The sequence below is a fragment of the Oryx dammah genome, unplaced genomic scaffold (genome assembly GCF_014754425.2).
Source record: "Oryx dammah isolate SB20612 unplaced genomic scaffold, SCBI_Odam_1.1 HiC_scaffold_10, whole genome shotgun sequence".
NCBI classification, from domain to species: domain Eukaryota; kingdom Metazoa; phylum Chordata; class Mammalia; order Artiodactyla; family Bovidae; genus Oryx; species Oryx dammah.
Genome location: NW_024070194.1, coordinates 19374775 through 19395715, shown reverse-complemented (window position 1 = coordinate 19395715; position 20941 = coordinate 19374775). Strand labels below are relative to the sequence as shown.

The following is a 20941-nucleotide window of genomic DNA, read 5'->3' as shown; positions in this document are numbered from 1 at the left end:
AATGTGAAGTGGCTCCTCCAAGGGAACACGGATTCTGTATGCAGACTGCCAGGCTAGCCTTGACCACTTCTCAGAGCCTGCATGGAATATTCCCAAGTGAGTCGCTCTGGAGACCCCCAAGGACGCTTGACTCCAGCCCGAACTCCAGATTTTCTAGCGTTTTTAGAGCATTTGGGCTTCGCGCCTTATTTGCCTCAACCCGAGAGCAAAGGCCTCAGCACCCCCAGTCCTCGCCTTCAGAATCGCTAATCACCCTCCACCCAGAGCCAACTCAAGACGAGGGTTGAAAGCCTCTTCCAACAACGCGAACCAGCATCTTTTTGGCACAGTGGGAGTTAGGAATTTTCCATAGCTGACGTACTCCTTCGCTCTCCTGCCGTTCACTTTCTGACCGCACAAGGCAAATTCCCCTCGAGCCCTGAGGGAGCTGACTAAGGTCCGCCTACCCGCCCGCCCCGCCGTCCTACGCTGGTTTCTGATAGGCTATCGAGGCTGTCCGCCTTGACAGGGGGTTGTGCGCAGGCGCAGAGAGGCTGCGGGACTGGGCTCAGGGCCGGCGACGCAGAGCTACCGGATCGGTCCGAGATGGTGAGTGTCTTTCGGCAGCTTGTGGCAGGCGGCCGGGAGGTGGCCGAGCACGACTTTCCACCACCATGAGCCTGGCCTTCCATCCTCCAGGGACGGCTCTGAGCGCCTGGCTGGGCATCCGCGGGGCTGGGCGGGGCCGGGCCCGAGCTGTCTGGAGGGCGGAACTGGGGCGGCGCGGGCCTCCAGACTCAGAAGGGACTGAGGCGGGGCCACCGGATCCGGCAGTCCCTTGGCCGGAAGCAGTTGTTTAGGCCTCGGCTAGGGGTGGACGGAGGTGGGGAGGCCTGCCCACAAACCCCTGCATCTTAGCATCCTGGACCTTGTTGCGCGACTGTAACTGTAATGATTGCATTTACTGGAAGCTTAATTCGTGTCTGGCTCTGCTAAACGCCTCCCCGTACCTACACACCTACATGTAGGTACCCCCCATAACTATGTAGGTGAACCTACATAGATAAGTAGGTACACCCATTACCCCCGTTTTACATACTTGGAATCTAAATCCCAGTGAAGCCAAGTGTCTTGCCCCAGGAAATGGCGGAGGTGGGTTTGAACCCTAGAAGCTTGATTGCCGCCTTTGTGCCCCCGTAATCCTTTCGAGCCGCTGGGACATGGTGCATGAGTCAGAAACGAGTGGGACCCACCCTGGGGGGTCCTGCCCTGCTGGCTGAAACTGTGGGCTCATTACAGGTTTGTTTTCTTGTGTTTTTAATCCTCCCAACTTTAAAATAACTTGAGAAGACCTTCTAAAGGTTAAATCAGGTTTAAAACCTGTGAATGGTTTTTAAAAATCTTACATAAGTATTTAAAGACTATAAGAAAAATGGAAAAGGAATAAGAAACAATGCCATGAGCTGGAGTTAAGTAACGACTTATGATTAGGTATATTACAATTGGTCTTTTTCTCTTCAGTTTTTCCTCTATATAGTTTAGCAGTGTACTTTGCTTTATATAGTTAGCTAGTTTATAATATAGAGAAGTTACTTCATCTTTCACATCACTTTTTAAACTGTAAAGAAAAAAATTAACTTTTAACAGGTAAATCCTACACACAGTTAAAAAGAAAATCTGAAAAGATATAAATGGAAAATAGATCTCCCACCCAACTGGGACCCCCAACCTCGGTCTCCCAACCTTGGTCTCCTTCAGAAACAAACACTGTTAGTTTCTTTTATTATATCTATATGTATATATCAGTTCAGTTGCTCAGTCGTGTCGGACTCTGTGACCCCATGGACTGTAGCACACCAGGCTTCTCTGTCCATCACCAACTCCTGGAGCTTGCTCAGACTCATGTCCATTGAGTCGGTGATGCCATCCCCATCTCATCCTCTGTCGTCCCCTTCTCCTCTTGCCTTCAATCTTTCCCAGCATCAGGGTCTTTTCCAAAGAGTCAGTTCTTCAAATCAGGTGGCCAAAGTATTGGAGTTTCAGCTTCAGCCTCAGTCCTCCCAATGAATATTCAGGACTGATTTCCTTCAGGATTGACTGGTTTGATCTCCTTGCAGTCTGAGGGATTCTCAGGAATCTTCTCCAGGACTCTCAGGAGTCTTCTCCAGCACCACAGTTCAAAAGCATCGATTCTTCAGTGCTCAGCTTTCTTTACAGTCCAACTCTCACATCCATACATGACTACTGGAAAAACCATAGCTTTGAGTACATGGACCTTTGTTGGCAAAGTGATGTCTCTGCTTTTAATATGCTGTCTAGGTTTGTCAGCTTTTCTAGCAACGTCTAGGTTTTCTAGCTATGTCATAGCTTTGTCTAGGTTTGTCATAGCTTTTCATATATATATGTATATTTTATATATATATATATATATATGAGACCCCTTTTTCTTACATGAATCAGAGCTTCCTGCAACCTATACCATGCTATTGTGAATTCATAAAAGCAAAACATACTTTAGATGCATGTTTTAACAAATTCAACCATTACGGAAATGTGTGACTTAGAAAAGTGTATGTACTCCCCATCTCACTCCCCTCTGCTGATCACTGTTGACAGTTGGATACGTCTTCTTCCAGATTTGTTTAGTGCATAAGCACATTTGTATATAACATGTTTATTACATGAAATTGGAATGTGTGTATTTATACATATTAAGGTGACACAGTGGTAAAGAATCCACCTGCCAATGCAAGAGACAAGGATTCGATTCCTGGGTTGGGAGGATCCCTCGGAGTACCAAATGGCAATTCCATGGACAGAGGAGCCTGGCGGGCTACAGTCCATGGGGTCAGAAAGAGTCAGACATGACTAAGAAAGCACACACACAAGCTTACTTTAGGTTATATGTATAATCTCATTCTTTAACTTTGTTCATTAAAAAATACCAAGTATTTTTCATGTTGATACATACAAATCTATTTTATTCTTTTATAGGACTGTTTTCCTATTCCATTGCATTATATCCATTTGGATGGTTTACAGTTTTTCACTCCAGACAGTGCTGCAGTACTGTTTTTTTTTTTCTTTCTCCACTCATGCTCATGTTTATGTAGCGTTATGTAGTAGTGATACTTCTGGCGTGCACATTTTAACATTTTGCGGGGGGTGTGTGTGTGTTAGTTGCTCAGTCGTGTCCGACTCTTTGCGACCCCATGAACATTTTGGTAGAAAAAGACAAATTGCCCTTTACTCTGGTGATATAAAAATCGGCTATAATTAGCATCCGGTTTTACTCCACCACACAAGTATTTTCATCTTTGTACATTCTCCTTCCTCTTTGTTCATATATTCACATTCAAGATATACCTGCTAGTTTTTTGTTTCTGTTTGTTTTAATACCCCAAAACATATAACTTTGTTGCTATCCCTCTTTGTAATGAATCATTTTTAGTGACTGCATAATAATCAATGAAATATTTTTATCAAAATTTGCCAAACCATTCCCCCGGTATACATTTGGGTTGCGTCTCGTTCTTCAGTAATAGAGATAACGCTGTGATGAATGTCTCTGAATGTGTAGTTTTTTTCTTTCTTTTTTTCCCCCACATTTATTAGATTATTTCCTTAGGAGAAATTCTCAAAGAATTTGAAACAAAGGGATCAGCACATATGGTTCTCATAATAGTGTTGTCCTATAGCTTTCCCAGAAGGTCTCATTGCCTTTCTACCAGTTTTGCTGTAATAACTGCCAGCGTTCAAAAACATAACCTCGGCATTGCTGTAATTTTCATGTCTTTATTTACAGGGAATGTTGAACATTTTTCTTGCGTTTGTGGTTTCTCTGAGGTGTATTTTCTCCTCTTATCCTTTTTGCCCACTTAATTTTTAGAGACTTGCTGTTTTTCTTAATCATTCTGTGTGATGTTTTGAAATTACTCTCTTGTATTTGATGCAAATATTGTCCCCTCCTTGTAATTTCTTTTTGTTTAACAGAAATTAAAACTTTTCTGTGCTTGGTCGTCACATTGGTCACAGTTTCTTTGTGAATCATTTGCTCAATGGTTATCCCTCCTGTGCCAAACCAGCAAATAATCCTGGAGTTTTACTGCTACTTGTTTTTTTATTTGTTTGGAGTGTTTTTTTTGTCTGTTAGCAGCATGCACCTAGAAATTAGAGAACCCAGGAGCCTGGTCCCTTCTCTGGTGCAGACTCCCATGTTAATAGAGATAAAGACTCGGGGTGCTGAGGATCCCAGCCGGGCTCTTTCTAGGAACAGGGCAGGAATTTGGAGATGTGAGCCAACCCCGAGGGGCTGCATATCCACTTAGATACATCTGGTACCAGTTGGCCAGCACTGCAGGGATAACAGACTTTAGAGACAAAAATGGCATGACTTGGATGCCTGGCCGTGACTCTTGCATCTGCTAATGTTGCTGTGGCTGCTCTTGTCCTTTTGGCGTCGTTTGTTTTCTTTCTTGGCTCCTTCAGGGATGAACCTAACATTTGTTTTAAGCAGTTGCTCCTGAAGGCCGGTGCCTACTGCCTCCTGTAGACTTCATGACCCCCACTCCCCCAGACCTAACCCCACCCTACTAGCTGTGGTCAGGTTGGAGAAGCTATTCTCTAGTCTTCCAGGAAAAAGTTTTTATTAAGTTTGATTACATAAAAATTCAGAACCTCTGATTATTGAAAAACACTGTAAACTTAAATTAGAAAAGTGGGAGAAGTGTAATTTATATCATGGGCAGAAATCTAAAATTTCTAACTTAAGAGTTTTTGAAAATCAATAAAATTAGTAGAAAAAACAAAAGACTTGGAAAAGGAGAGATGCAAACAGTCAAATTCCAGCTTAACTTCACTGATAAGTTTTGGTTTTGTTTCTTTTCTGACTAGCCTCATTGATAGTTCTTTTTTTTTGGAGGGGGCTGTGTTGGGTCTTAGTTGTGGCATGTGGGAACTTCATTGCAGGGCACAGACTCTCCAGGCCAGGGGGCGCAATAGTCATGGTTCCATGGCATGTGGGATCTTATAAGGTTCCCTGTCTGAGGATCGAACCCACATCCCCTGCATTGCAAGGCAGATTCTTAACCACTGGACCATCAGGGAAGTCCCCTCGCTGATAATTCTTAAAAATTAAAGAAAGGTTGACTTTCTGTTATTTGGGTTTTGTTTGTCAGATTAGCAGAGAATCAAAAACCTTCCAATACCGATTCTCTCTATTCCTTGAACATGCCGAACTGCTTCCCATTTCACTATGTTAGTTTTCATGCTGCTTTCTGGAGTACTTTTCTTTCTCATCATTTAGTTCTTGGCTTAAGGATTACATCCTCGGGTGTTCTTACCACACTCATCCAGGAAGCATCCCCCTGCCCACCCTGGCCCCCATCCCTGTACGCTGCAAGAGTATTGCCACTTGTTTTTGAAAGTCTCTTGTACCAAAATCTGAACTTGTGAGAATGGGGACATCTTCATTTGTGGTCAGTGGTGTATTCAACGCTTCTCTTGACCTGCTGTGTGTCCTTGGGCAAAATGCTTCTCCTTTCTGAACCTCGGTTTCCTCCTTGTAAAATGGATCTCATACTAACCATGGAAGGTTCAGATGAGATGTGTCTGAAGACATTCATCCTAATATCTGACTTGTAGCAGATACTGAGTAGGTCAGGTATACTTGTGTGTCCTCCCTTTTTTGGTAAGCGTGTTTACCTTTTAAGCAGCTAGATCTCAGTGGTTGGGTCTCATTAAATTTAGGATCATATAAACCCTCGCTCATTATGCTGGGTACTGTAAGCCCAGGGTACTATACTTAAAAAGGTTGATTTTTATAAAACATAGTTGAGGAAATGGTTTTTATTTGTTCCTCAAGTATCTATTAAGCTGTACCAGGTACTGGGATTACAAAGTCTGGGTTCCTGCTCCCACGTTTCCTTGGGTCTGGAGGAAGAGATCAGAGAAGGCAATCCCACCCCACTCCAGTACTCTTGCCTGGAAAAATCCCACGGACAGAGGAGCCTGGTAGGCTGCAGTCCATAGGGTCCCAAAGAGTCGGACATGACTGAGAGACTTCACTTTCACTTTTCACTTTCATGCATTGGAGAAGGAAATGGCAACCCACTCCAGTGTTCTTGCCTGGAGAATCCCAGGGATGGAGGAGCCTGGTGGGCTGCCGTCTCTGGGGTTGCACAGAGTCGGATACGACTGAAGCGACTCAGCAGCAGCAGCAGCAGGAGATAAGCAGAACAGACAGTTACACTCATTACTGATAAGTGCCATGGAGTCAGGGTGCCTTGGGTACCTAGAAGAGGGGCAGGTGTCCAGAGCAGGCCTCGCACAGGAGGCTCATGAGCGAAGCCCAAAGACTTGGAAGTTAGTTACATCTAGTGGTGAGTGAGGGAGAGGAAGTTGCCTGCTTTCAGAAAGAGCAGCACTCACCAGGCCAGGCCGGGCTCAGGCGGGCTGTGCTTGCCCCTGCAGTCCATTTTCCGCACAGCAGCCAGGGCATCCTTATGAAACAGGTCTTGTCTTTGCTCACCCGAAACCTGCTAGTGGCTCCTCACACCCCCTGCCTTTAAAAACCAAAGTCATCACTCTGGTCTACGACACTGCTGAAATTTAGTCTGATCCTGCCTCCCTCTCCTCTGGCTGCCTGCCACTCACTGCCCTCAGCCGCACTGACCCCTTTGCATTTTTTCTGGAACACTCTCCCTGGAAATCTACCTGGTTAGCTCCTTTGTTTCTTTGCAGATCTCTACTCAACTATCACGTTAGCGAGGCCTTCTGTGACCACCTTGTTTAAAATTGCCATCAGCCCCTTGCTTTCCAGATCCTCCATCCCTACTGAATCTGACATTTGTATTTTATTTATGCTTTTGCTTAATGGCTGATTCCCTCCCCCGACTCCACCCTGAAAATCAGCTTCATGAGGACAGGGTTTTTGTTGTACTGTGTCCAGCACAGCACCCCTAGGCCTAAACAACATCTGACACATAGAAGATTCCCATACAGTTATTGAATGATTAACTTGTCTTACAGAATTTCATTTTTTTCATTTCAGCCTCACTTTCCAACCTCCAGGGGTATTTTGGACTTCGATTCTGCCATATTTAGCTTTCCCCATCCCTAGTTTGACTGCACGTTGATTGAAATGTCCTAAACTGCCATCCTGCTTATTCTTAGGTATTCTTATTCTTGCAATGTTGAGAATGTCAGAGATCTGTGATCTCTTGGATACACAGAGAGATGGGTTAAAAAATGTTTTTAGATAAAAATAATAGAGTAAAAGAGGCTGTTAAAAAAAAAGAAAACCTTATCTATAATTCCCTACTCTTGGTGTGGCTTTTTATTTCGTTCATGATCCTTCTAGCCCTCTTCTTGTTTTCACGTGGATGCCATTTCCCAAGCACTTTCTTTTTAAGGTGTTATAAATATTCTGGTCACCATTGTTAATGTGGTATATTCCTGTGAATGGACATTCGTAATCCCCTTGACATTTTCCCTAAATGTTGGGCAGTTTTGGCTCTTCCTGCTTTTTGTTACTAAAGATGTCACTGCAGCAAACATCTTGCCCTTAGTTCTCTTGGATCATTTCCTTAGGATGAATTTCCAGGAGGGCTACCAGGTCAGGTTGAGTACTGTGTAGTATTGACCACTATCCTATAATACTCTATCACCCCTCTCCGGAATAGTGTGTGGTCGGAGCTCAGTGAAAGTCCGATGAATGAATTAAGATCTCATCCACGCATAACCCACTGCATTGTACTTTCAGTCCACATAGCTAGCCATGTCCTTTTACCAAGGCTCCACATTACAGAGGCGTCAGGCTCTTTGCCATTTTGTAGGAGGAACTTGTTTGCCCTTCCCTCCAGCATTTGAGAGTATTCACACATCAGTGGAGAGTGGGTGGCAGTGACTGGATTGTGAGGCTTGGGCCTACTAGAAAAACAATCTTTCTTTGTGATGTCTCCATCCTCTGTCGAGAAGCTCCTCCTCTGGGCCAGCTCATCAGCCTGTGAGGGCGGGGTACCACTCTCTTTTGGTGAACAGAGCCTCTGTGTCCAAGAGTCTGACCCTCAGCCTGTGAGGAGCGTCTCACTAGATTCTGGATGGGTCTAGAAGGGACCTCCTGAGAACAAACACACTTGAAGACCAGTTTCCATCCACAGGGGGAGTTAGGCCTAGTTCAGTTTAACAGCTGTTCATTGAGCCCCTGCTCTGCAGACTTTAAGTCAAACAGCACTTACTGATTCCCAGAGAGAGAGACAGTCAAGAGTTCAGGGAGTCTCTCGGAAATGGCCAAAGGCCACTGAGTTGGAATCAGTGAAGGCTTCGTGGAGGACATGATATCTAAGATGATCCTGAAGAATTTGTTGGATTTCAGCGAAGAAGAGGCCTTGTTTGGTAAAAGCTGTGGAGGCAGGGAGATATGGACATACAGGTGGAGAGTGGAGGGAAGGGTAGAAGAGATGGGAGTAATAACAGAGAAGGTCTTGCCTGGCGAGGTGAGGACTCACAGTCTGATTGTCCACTCGGTTTACAAATCGCACGTGCCAGAGTAGCCCACCCAGACCAGCTCCTGATGATGCAGGATTCACGAGCCCCTCCTCTGCCTTTCCTCTGGCTGTGTGCTGGGTCACACTGTCTCAGGTGCCAGCTTACCAGTCACGGAGTCCATCCTCATGGGATCATTTTGCTTCCTTTGGGATGTGCTCTTCAGGCCACAGATGACCGTGTATCTCCTTCCTGTTAGACACCTCCATTTGGAATTTTTCAAATCATTAGTTTCCTCTGGTTTGTCCCCCAGCTGTACCAAGTAGCTGAGTCATGGATGTGCCTATACTCCTGGGAATAATATTTGAGTTCTGCTCCCTACTAAGTGAGGGTCAGAGAGCCCCTGGTGGGCAGAGGGAGCAGCCCCACCCCACTCTGTTGGTTTTGATGCTGGTGGTGGCCTCAGGACTGTTCTAGGTAGTCCCGGGGAGCTTGCAGGAGGTGCCACGTGCCCGGGTGTTAGCTGTTTGTTGTTGGGAAGTGTGATTCATCTGCCTCGGGTACGAGGGAGTTGATCCAGGCTTCCTGACTGTTTTAACCTTGGTCTTTATTCTCTCTGGCAGGCAGAGGTGGAGGAGACCCTGAAGCGACTCCAGAGCCAGAAGGGTGTGCAGGGAATCATCGTGGTAAACACAGAAGGTACACCCTCCTTCCAGCCATGAGCTGAGTGCAGGCCGGCCCCCAGAAGAGAGCCCAACACGGCATAACAGTTGCTTTTTACTAAACCTCTCATGTACCTGATCTAGTTCTCGTCCTTTTATTTTTGTTTTAAATCACCTCCAGTTTCCTAGTACGATTACTAGAATTCTAAATTTAAAAAAAGGAAAAATCCTCCCTAGCCCACTGCCCTGACACGTCATACTTCTCAGTGTGCTATACTTCTTCAGTCAGCCCTTGTCCAGTGCCTTTTCTCTTGGTCATAATAATAGTTGTTACTCTCTTGCATCTGTTTACTCACGAGTTCCTGTTTGGGGTTTTGATTTTGCTCCGTGGTTCACATATGCAAAATGTTTAGCTCCAGCCCAGTGTCCGTTCTCCATTCCCCCTTTATGTCGTCTCTGCTTCTCTCCTGCTGTCTCACACTGCCGTCAGCTGCTTTGGGCCTATAGTTTGCCTTCCTCTTCTGGGACATTATTTCAGAAACTGTAAAAGGGTACAGATGCTAATTTTTCTCAAACCACAGTAGACGTGATGAAGAAGGAGACCGATACTATCACACACCTGTTCTCTGCCAGGCCGCGGGCTGGTGCTCCACAGACAGGTCCTTTCTGTCATTTCTTGAAGCGGCTCTGTTGTCTCCATTTTGCAGTGGAGAAGAATGAGTCTAGAAATTAGATTTTCCTGCCATTATAGAGCCAAGATTTCACCCCAAGTCTGTCCGAGCGCACTTGGGCTCTTTCTCCCACAGGGTTCCCTGAAGGACCAGAGAGTGGCTGCTGGGCTCAGTCCCCGGCTGTGTCCAGGGTCCCCCAGCTGGGCCCCCCGCCCCGTTCTCCAGCCCAGTGCATTCAGTCCGCTTGGCTTTGTTTGACGCTCCTGGAGAGCCTCTGTGTGTATGCATTGTCATTCTGGGCCTTATTTCGGAATGGCAGAATTCTCAACAGTGCCTGCTTAAATAGAGCAGAATGAAAGTCACCAAGGGTGACAAATTGAAGGTGGCGTGTCCTCAGTTAGAATGTTGTTTTCCAAGTTGTCAGACCCCGGCCAGCCCATAGCTAGGTAGAATGTGTGCCCCAGCTTTGTCAGGCTCTGATTAAACCATGTGGTCACTGCATTCAGAGGCAGCGGGGTCGGGAGCCGGAGGACACTATGGGAGGCATCTCAGGTCCACCACTAATCAGCTGAATGGCCATGGCTTTCCCTTCCCCTCTTCAGAACTTAGCCGCCTCAAGCTGCCTCCTTGGTCCTTGCTCCAAGGAGCTTCTTGCTCTAAGACCCAGAAGACTTGGTATGAGACTCTTCTGTAAATAGACATTTTAGAAACAGCCCCAGGGGCTGACCCCCCAGCTGGGACCCCCTAGACTGCCACCAGTATTCCAGACCACAAGCCTTCATTCTTGTGTAAAACTGCCCTCAAAGTTGAGCTTTTTCATTAGGAAAATAGAGCCCCAACTTCTTACCTTTTTGATACTGATGAGCACTTATTTTTTGTATACTAATGTGGCAGTATGGCACAGTAGCTAATGTGGAATGTGCAATCAGACTGCCTGGGCGTGAATGCTGACTCTACTCTCTTATCAACTATGTGATCTTAAACAAGTCACTTAACCTCTCAGTTTGTTTCCTCATCTGTAAAATGTGGACAGTCACACTATCTCTTTCTGAGGGAAGCTTTTAGAACAGTGCCTGATGTATAGTAAATGCCACATGAATGTCAAAAATTCTTGTGTGTTTCTTTGTTTACCCGTCTGTTTATTTGGTGGTTTATTTGATGGCAGAGCCACACAGCATGCAGGATCTTAGTTCCCTGACCAGGGATCGAACCTGTGCTCTCTGCAGTGGAAGTATAGCGTGCTAACCACTGAACCACCAGGAAATTCCCTGTGTGTTTTTTAATTTGTGGGCCATTCATAGATCTCCCACTTCAGATTCTCATTTACATTTCACACATTTCTGCAAAGTAGGGACGTTTGCCCATTTTTCAGATGACAAACCAGAAGCTGAGAGCAGTCAGGTTGACCTGCCCTGGATCACCCAGCCACAGATGGAGGTGGTCAGAACTCACTGCTCTGGGGGACCCTTAGCCCCTCTGAAGGCTTGCATTAGAGGTGCTCAGTCGGGGTGATTGTATTAGGGATCTCTGATACACCTCTGGGGCTTTCCACCTCCGTGATTCAGTTCAGCTGCCTCTTCCAGCAGGATGTCCTCCCTGACCAGCTCAGCCCGGAGGGATTGCTCCCCACCTCTGAAATCAGGACATGCTCTTGTCCCAGTCGCTTACCAACCACCTGCCACTGCCTGGTGATGTTTCACCCTTGGCCAGATTTAAATGATGTTTCAAAATAAAAATGTACCTTTAAGCAGACTTAACCAAGAATGGAATGTAAGGAACATCCTATTTGTACCCTCCAGACCCCCTGCCATCTGCTGCTACCCACACAGGGCAAAATAAAAGTCTCAAATGTGTAAATCCTTGAGGGCAGAGCTTTATCTCTTGTGATCATTTCTGTATCCCCAACACCTGCAGTAATGCTGACACAAATTCGGTTCTCAATAAATACCTGTTAAGTTTTATTAATGTGTTTTAATTGTTGATTGATGAGGGGGGTTGGTGGGCGGACCTGGCTATACAACCTGACAGATCTGAGCCCCAGATTCGAAATCGTGGCTTTGAGGTGACAAGCCACCACTGCAGGCGCTCAGCCCCCGTTTGTGGAGGCCACGGCCTGCAGTAGGCCACCTACTCACTCAGCTGTCTTTGAGGTGTTCTCCAGCTCTGGCATCCTGTGAATCTGGAATTCTCTCTTGTGCTTGTTTGAAATTATCCCCAGTGTTGGTCCCTGCCCTCCGTCCCCACCGTGCCAGCTCCATGTTTTCTTTCGTTTTTACAGTGAGCCAACAAGAGGTTAGTTTCTTTTCTCCCTTACACACCCTCTCACTTGGTAGATGTGTGATCACACTCATGAGAGTATATTTGAACTACTAAAAGCACACCTGTGTCTACTCATTTTTTAACAACAGCCATAAATATTTGATGCAGTCTCCCTAAAGACACTGGTGAGCACATCAGATCTGCCTCTGGCCCTTCGGGAGTGTCCAGTCTGCTGGGGACAGGCGTCAGGGGCGCCTAACCACGTCCAGGGGTGGAGGGAGACATGAGGGACAGCGGGAGTCAGGAGAGAGCAGGGAAGGGAAAGACAGATCCAGGCAGAGGGACCTGAGAGAAGGTGGCCTGACGGAATACAAAAAGAAAGCCAAGGGGCTTGACCCCACCCCATCGCCCCCACCCACCCCCAGACTTTGCCAGGCCTCAAGACTGGCCCCTCAGGTTACCTGGGGATGGGGTTTATAGCATGGGTAATATCAATAATAAATCAACACTTACTCTGTGCTACTCTGTGCATGCTTTTGCTCAATATTTTCAGATGAACTAAAACACATTTAGGCCTCCCAGCAGCACGATGAAGCACAGGCATTATTTTACAGATAAGGAAATGGAGGCTTAGGTTAGATCACTTGTGTAAGGCCACGTAGCCAGGAAGGGGCAGAGCCAGGGGAGAAGCCCAGGTCCTCGATTTCAGAGTTCCTACTGGTCATCTCCCCAGCTGCTTATACTGCTGTCCCCAGGAAGGTTCCACCACTGAATGAGGCCTCGTGGGGCCCTGGTGGGTACCTGGTTGCCCCCCAGGACACAACATCTGCCCTCGTGACCTGGTCATCTTCTCCTTTAGAGGCAAGTGATCCCTGCAACCTGTCCTCATAACTCCACTCGGCTCAGAGCAGCCTCTGACTCACTGCCGCTGCTCCTGCTCCCATGCCCTCTTCTGCCTATACTCACTGTGCCATAATAAGAAGGTGTGGTCAGTTTCTTGCCACCCATGGGTAGGTCTCCGGGTGACTGTCTTTGGCTGAGCCTTTGGCTGGTCAGTTATAGGCCAGATGGCAGGGTCCTAGAGCCGAAATCCAGCCACTGATGTGTGGGGAGCAACTTGGGCCACACTTGTCACAAGAGCCTGCGCCCTGTGAGCACTTGGACCCCATCGATGGAGCCTCTAGCTGACATGTCACAGTGACTCATAGGCTCCTGATGACCGAGTCGTGGCCCGAGGTGTCTCAAGCTAAGCCCCATCCCTCACTGCCGTGACAACAGGCACCGACCAGTGAGCGCGGGCCATTTAATAGTTCATTGCAAGGACGCAGTCCTCAAAACAGGAAAGGCTTGGTGCAGGATGTTGTTCAGTACGAGGTGATTAAGTAAAAAATGCAGCCTGAGTCCCCAGCAATAGGGGAATGATTAACCCTGTGGAATGGCCACTTGTGGGGTCATTGAAAGCGGTAGCAACACTGTTTACAAGGGTGTGTGCAGACAGAGAAACAGGCTTTAGCTTGGGGGCACCGTCATGTGTGTAGACAGTGTGTTTATGCCTGAGCCCTAAGCCTTCCTCGTTAGGAACTGGAGCTTTAAAACACTAGTGATGGTTCTGTCTTGGCACGGGCTGACCTTGTACTCTTCAGTATTTACAGATTTGTAGGAACTATTCTTTGTTCATATTCTCAGTGTTATGAGTGATAGTCTATCCTGTTTTTGGAGACCAGTCAGTATGTGGCCCTGTGAAGGGAGCCCAGCAGTGAAGCCAGCAGGACTTCATTGGAATCCTGGCCCCACTGCTTCTGTTTATCTGCTGTGAGACCTCAGCAGGCCATCTCATTGCTCAGAGCTTCTGTTGCCTAGTTGACAAGTAAAGATGGTGACGCCATCCTTAGAGCAGTTCTGGGGACTGGAGCTAACATCCTTCAAGTGCTCAGCACTTGCCTGTCAAGTCCTCAGTGAACACTGGGTGATGAGTGTTAACTGCCAGTCTAGGCTCTGGACTTCTGGGTGCGGGGCTGGGAGCAGGGCAGAAAGGCACTCCCAGGGTTCTGCTCAGTCTCTGCTCTCCCCGCAGGCATTCCCATCAAGAGCACCATGGACAACCCCACCACCACACAGTATGCCAACCTCATGCACAACTTCATCTTGAAGGCCCGGAGCACCGTGCGTGAAATTGACCCCCAGAATGACCTCACCTTCCTTCGAATTCGCTCCAAGAAAAATGAAATTATGGTTGCACCAGGTAAGGGGTCTTCCCCACCCTCACTTGAGAGCAGACCCTCACTGTGCAGGCTCTGTAGCTATAGGGAAGGCTTTGGGTGTGGGTGTGTCCGTGGGTTCCACACAAAGGCCTGAACAGAAGGTACAGATTGGAGAGTCCCATCTCCTGGCCCAGCCTGGCTGGCATCCCCAGCAAGTCCTCATTCACAGTGAGTCTAGGCAGACCCTGTCCTGGGTTCTGGGCCCTAGTAGGGAATTACGGTGTCATGGGGGAGATGGACATCTAAGTGTGTGTGTATGTGTGTGTGTGTGTGTGTGAGTTGGTCAGTCATGATTTGGGGGAACTCAAGGAGCACTTGGGCACAGGGAGGAGGGCGTGATTAGGCTTGCTTGTGGCGGTCAGCAAAGGCTTCCCAGAGGAGGGCACAGGTGAAGAGGAAGCGAGTCGAGGCCGGGGTGGTGGAGTTGGAGCTGTGCTGAAGGAAAAAGAATGCAGTGATTCTAAACCAAAGCGTGAGGCAAAACCACCATGCACTCATTCATTCTAAAAAAACACACACAAAACGTCAATTTGCCCAGTTCTTAAATACAGTCCTGTTTCTCTGGTCCCCATGCAGACAGTCTTTCCTCCAGCACGGGAAGGGATTGCTCTGTTTTCACATGAAGTACTTGGGGACTGTGGTGCAAACAGTACCCATCTTAGCATCTATTCTGAGGGTGACGAGATGCTCACCCTGGGAGGTGCCCCTAAGCCCTGGGCCCATAGGAGGGGTCAGCAGGGTCACCTGCCCTGCCCCACTTCACTCACATGCCCGGCCGGGTGCGGTAGACAGATCCTCCAGCACGGTCTGCAGTTACTCCTCTCTCACCGTCCCCTTTGTGGCTGAGCCCCGAGGTGAGCGAGCGTGAGGTGTTGGAGGCGGCTGCAGTGCAGCCTGTCTAGAGCAGCAGGATGCGTGTAGGAAGGAGGGGAGGTGATGTGTGTGGTCCGATTTAGAAGGCCTCAGGCGCCAAACTCAGCTGTCTGACTTGACTTAGTGAGCGGAGGTTTTTTCAAGGCAGTCAGTAATAGGATTGATTAGGGGCCTGGGCAAAGGAGGGCAGGGGGAAGGCTGGCACGGTGACTGGCCCTGGGCTTGCCACACAGGCGGCAAGGAGGCTGGCTGCAGAATTCTGAGGTAATCCGAGAGGGGCCAGCCCCTCCTTGCAGCAGAGCACCACTGCTCCTGTCCCCAGGCCTGTCCGGGCCCAGAGGCGCTGTTTGGAAGGCTGTGAAGGAGAGCCCCATAGAGCCAGTCACGGGGCCCCCAGTCTCCTGGGGACACTCCCTAGAGGGCGGGGGACAGAGCAGGTCAGTTCCAAGTGAACTTCAGAGTCATTTATTCCAAAGACAGACATACATTGTTTATCATCGTAATCATTGTCTAATGGGTCTCAGGCCAACCAATGATGAGGTCTCTGATTCTGTCAGAAAATAGACTGCAGCGGGCACACCAGCTGTTTCCCCAGCTTCATCTCTTATGAGTCTGACCTTAAGCAAATCACAGAGCACCAGCAAACCTGTTTCCATCTCTGTAAAATGTCTGGCAGGGGATGGTCCTGCTCTGGTATTCGGGATGCCTCATCTGGTTGAATATGTTGGCACGAGGTCAGCAGAAAAGCTTGAGATCAGATTTAAACTCAAATCCCTCTCAAGATTTCATGCTCTGTGGTTACAGACAAACCTCCACTCTCCTAAAAGTTAGGCTGCCAACCCTCCAAATCGGAGCAGACCTCGTGCCCCATATGGGAGCTCACAGTGTGAAGCAAGGACAGATGATGTCTCCAAATCGCGAGACTCTCCATAGACAGCATTTCTTGGCTTAAAGCTTCTAAGAATGTCTGCTTGGAACACCTGAGTTAACACAGGGCAAATCAAGCCTTAACATACTACTTCCCACAAAGCACTGGCGGGCTGTTATTGAATGTGGAGCCTGGTTATTTGGAAGAAAAGACATGGGTATTGCTAATAGTATCTATTCATTAGCTGTGTTGGTAGCTTGTTATTTCTATTTTTGTTAGTGATTTTTCACTTACACAGATTGCTTAGCCATGAGACTTGGTCAGATAATAACTAGTCCTTCCGAGATGTCCATCGTCAAGGGAAGAAGCAAGGTTTAGGCTTGACTCTGAACAGACACAAAGCAGATATGGCCAAGGTTTTCAGGTGTTCAGCAAGAGGCAGACCAGAGGCGCCCAGCACCTGAGTCAAACTCAGCTCTCCCACCTGGCGTATTAGCCTTGACTTGGCCAAGTCATTTAATTCTCTGAGCCTGAGTGTTCTCATTAGTAAAAATAAGAAAACACTGGTCCCTGCCTCATAAAGTGATTTGAGGATTCACTGAGATGCTGTTTGAGAAGGGATCAACCCAGAGCCAGCACGGGGAAGCCTTGGTAAATGTTTGAGTGTGATTATTAAGTGGGCAAAGTTTAAACACCGTGATTGTCCCATTTCCTCTTCTGTAAAATGAGAGGCAGTCAGGCTCACCCCAGAGGACTTGGACTTGCTGTGATTTCATAACGGACATTCCTTCTGACTGGCTCGATCCCCAGAGCTGGAACTCAGGTGCTTTGGCGGCCCCCTTTGACCTGGTGCCTTTGAAATTTTCTAGTCCAGAAGGTTCTGGAAGGCCAGCAACTGAACTTGTGACAGAACTGACATTAACCCAAGACCAGCAGGGTTGAAATGGCAACCCACTCCGGTATTCTTGCCTGGAGAATCCCAGGGATTGGGGAGCCTGGTGGGCTGCCGTCTATGGGGTCGCACAGAGTCGGACATGACTGAAGTGACTTACCAGCGGCAGCAGCAGTGTTGAGGTTAGAATTCCATCTTGGATACTAACTATCCTGGTAACCTTACACAAGTGGTTCTCCCAGAACCTGCAGCATCAGCATCACCTGGAGCTTGTTAAAATGCAAATTTTTAGGCTCCACCTCAGGCCCAGGGAGTCCAAGCCCTTGGAGTGGGGCCATCTGTGTTCTTTTAAACAGCCCTCCCAGTTATTCCAGCACTCTGTAGTTGGAGAACCAGTACTGTAGGCAGTTCATTTAAACTCTGAACCTGAGTTTCCCAACCCCAAAACTTGATAACCCTACCTCCCTGTTGGTACTGGGAAGATTAGAAATGAGGGTGCTCTGCCAAGCACCACTGCTGGGCAGGGTTAGGAGCCTGCTTGCCTATGGCGTGTGCAGAAGCCCACAGAGCAAACATGCGGGTTCGTCTTGTTTCCCAGCCACAGGAAGCAGCCTCAGCGTCCATGCTTTTTATCCCTCCCCACCCCACCAGCATTTTACAGTTGGTGACTGAATGACTTATTGGCTTTGTGGTCTGTTTTTCTCCCATTTTAAAGTTGGTGATTCTTTTTTTCATGTTTCCTCTCTTGCAGATAAAGACTATTTCCTGATTGTGATTCAGAATCCAACTGAATAAGCCGTTTTCTTGGCTCCCTGCATCATTCCTTAATTTAATGCCCCTCAAGAGTAATAGCGTTAGTCATGTCCACTGACGGGCATGTGGAAGGCACACCGGCGCCCTCCCAGGCCAGTCCGCGGCCGGGTGGGCCGCACCCCTCCCCCGCGCCCCTCCTGGCCGGCTGCCCGATTTCCGGGAGGAAGCCACGCCCAAGTTTCGCAGCAAGAGCTCGTGGGAAGCCCACGCCCCGTTTCCTTCTGACTTTGTCGCCCTTGGAAGAGGCTGCTTTTCTTTAACTAAAAATAACCAGAATGCTCACCCGGCTGGCTGTGTGTCTTTAAACACGGGGTTGAAAGGGTCTCGCTTCCTGTGTGGTCACGTGGTCCGGAGGCTGCGCGCACCGCCCGCAGCCTGGGGTGCTCTATGCTCCTTCAGCACTTGTGGCCGCACTTGCTGAGCCGGACAGGCTTATAACTGCTGTCCCGGTTTCTGGGCTTCTTGGCCCTCGCCATCCCTTTTATCGTTTCTCATCCCCATCAGTGTTTTGAAAGATTTTTTTTCCGACTGCACTTCACTAGGGAAAGGAGAGCGAAATTTGTTGAGTGCCAGGTGTGGCTCATATCACCCTTGCAGTTCGCTGCGGAGGGGGTGGTACAGCGTCTTTAACGGTTAGGAAGTTGGGTTCTCCGGAATGGCTTGCCTGAGATCTCATGGACGGAGCACAGGGCTCTGACTCCAGCAGCTCTGCTGTTTCCATACTGCCTTCGCCAGAAATCCTAAGTGGTCGGGTTCACCCATGTGCTCACCCTGAGTAAGCATCCGCCTTCCCTTAAGGCGCGGAATGGGGTGCGTTCACCACTCAATGAAGCCAAGCCGTAGGCCATTGGTCGCTCAGCAGCACTCTGGGGTTTTTCCCTCCAGAAACTATGTGTATTTATGTTTTGTTAGGGTTTGTTTTTGTCTTTTGTTTCTTGTGACGGCGGAAAAGGGCTTCCCTGGTGGCTCAGATGATCAAAAACCCCCCTGCAATGCAGGAGACTTGGGTTGGATCCCTAGGTGGAGAAGATCCCTGAGAGAAGGGAATGGCAACCCACTCCAGTATTCTTGCCTGGAGAATTCCATCTACAAAGGATGGTGGGCTACAACCCATGGGGTTACAAAGAGTCGAACACGACTAAGATGACTAACACTGACTGACAGAAGTAAAAGATTTCAACTATAAAGCAGACCTCAGCTTTCCCCCTCCTTGTCCTGCTCCCTTCCCCATCAGTAACCTCCATCCCCAGTGTGAGTATGTCCATCCAACAAAAATGCTTTTCTAAATTTTCCAGTGAAGTTTCCTTCACAGTGCACTCCCAGGGGAGTGTACCCTTGGGAGCCTGGAGGTGTTTATAAGGGCTCAGCAAAATTTCTTCAAAATCTGTTTTAGTGGAAGATCATAGGAACTTTGCACTTCATGATCTGTTTGTCTTAGTATAGAAATAATCCTTTTAAATACCCCCAAATCTTCAAGCACACCTGATCCTCTGGGCAGTCACTTCGTGCTCTCCCTGTCGCTGTGGGCCGGGAAGCGCTGATCACAGACGACGCTGATAAGTAATTCAGAGATTCAGGGCTCGAGAGGAAGTGCGATGTGACCACCGTTGTCTTTGTTCTCAGAGGCTATTGAGACTTGGATTCAAATCTAAGGTTCTCCTGTCCTATCTTGAGTTTCTTCAAAAAGAGTAGCAGGGGAAGATGGTCTGGTTGACAAATTACCCCAGAGGAGAGGTCAGGTTTCTATTACAGGACTATAGGAAGTCTGGCTTCAGGGCAAGAGTTTGGAAATGTTTTAGGTACCCAGCCCTCCTCCCTGCAGTTAGTTCCCCGACCACTCCCTCTTATTTGCCTTAAAATTCTCCATCATAAAACTTCCCTCCAGGCCCTGAGGAAAGTTTGGGCTCCCTCTGGCTTTGTGGAAAACCAGATGGTCTATGAACAGAAAGATGCTCCACCTCCTAATCCCTGGGCAGTGGAACCTCACACCCGGGAAGCTTGCCTTAGATTCATTCCACTAAATAATGCTGTTAACACATGCGAATACCCTAGTGTTTTCTATACTTAAAAGTAGTAAGTGTACAGGAATAAAACAACTGCTAAGGTTAGAAACTGACAGTGGAGGAAGGACGTGGCTTCTGGGTTTCAGAAGTAGATTTGCCCAAATAACAGGGTGTTTCTATTCCCAGCATTATGGGGGGAAAAAAATGGTTTTTTGACTGCATGAAGTGGCATGCAGGATCTTAGTTCCCCAACCAGGGATCGAACCCACACCTCCTGCAGTGGGAACACAGACTCTCTTAACCACTGGACCGTGAAGGAAATCCTGAATATTCTTAGAGAAGTTGAAATAATTTTATATCCTCCATTTAATTCTATAATTGCTACAAGTAACATTTTGGTGTGTTTATCACATAACCAGCCATTGCTCCCTCCATCCATCCATCTGTTGAGTTTTTGGATGCATTTCGAAGTACCGCTGCTGTTGCTAAGTCGCTTCAGTCGTGTCCGACTCTGTGCGACCCCATAGACGGCAGCCCACCAGGCTCCCCCATCTTTGGGACTCTCCAGGCAAGAACACTGGAGTGGGTTGCCATTTCCTTCTCCAATGCATGAAAGTGAAGTCGCTCAGTTGTGTCCGACTCTTTGGGACCCCATGGACTGCAGCCTACCAGGCTCCTCTGTCCATGGGATTTTCCAGGCAAGAGCGTTAGAGTGGGGTGCCATTGCCTTCTCCAGATTTCAAAGTACAGTTGCAGGCAGTACATACTACTAAACACTTACACATGCGTATCATTAACTAGCGTGTTTGCCCTTTTTGGAGAGTCGGTAAGATTTGCATACAGTGAAATGCAGAGACCTCAAGTTTACCATTGATGTAACAAATGCTTACACCTGTCAATCCAGCCCCCGCCCCCCCGCCCCCTCCGCCCAGCCCTTTGAGATCACTTCCACCCAAAAAGCTCTCTCCTGCTGCTGCCCAGGCCATCTCCACCACTACTCACCAGAGGCAGCCCCTGTCTGATTGCTTTCAGGTGTGATCTTCACCCTCCATGCTGTTGCTGGGCTCCCCAAATGGGGCCTGAGTTGAGGTAAGTGGTTGCCTCCCTTCACCAATTATCTTTCCTTAGCCCCTGCTGCTGTTCTTGAATTTGGATGTTCCTCTGTGAGCTGGTATT

The 20941-nt window shown here is 48.1% G+C and overlaps 1 protein-coding gene across 1 annotated transcript; it reads left to right on the top strand.

The window, feature by feature from the left end:
- Window positions 1-487: 487 nt before the first annotated feature.
- Window positions 488-18044, top strand: DYNLRB1 (dynein light chain roadblock-type 1). The gene is made up of 4 exons (XM_040247497.1): window positions 488-588; window positions 9087-9162; window positions 14130-14297; window positions 17701-18044. Exons 1-4 carry the CDS (start codon window positions 586-588, stop codon window positions 17742-17744), a joined length of 291 nt encoding a protein of 96 aa, XP_040103431.1. The 5' UTR covers window positions 488-585; the 3' UTR covers window positions 17745-18044.
- Window positions 18045-20941: the final 2897 nt, after the last annotated feature.

Bases quoted from the DNA above. Each gene is read 5' to 3' on its own strand.
- DYNLRB1 (XM_040247497.1), top strand. The intron at 9,163-14,129 runs GTACACCCTCCT...CTCTCCCCGCAG, and splicing joins CATCGTGGTAAACACAGAAG to GCATTCCCATCAAGAGCACC. The intron at 14,298-17,700 runs GTAAGGGGTCTT...CCTCTCTTGCAG, and splicing joins TGAAATTATGGTTGCACCAG to ATAAAGACTATTTCCTGATT.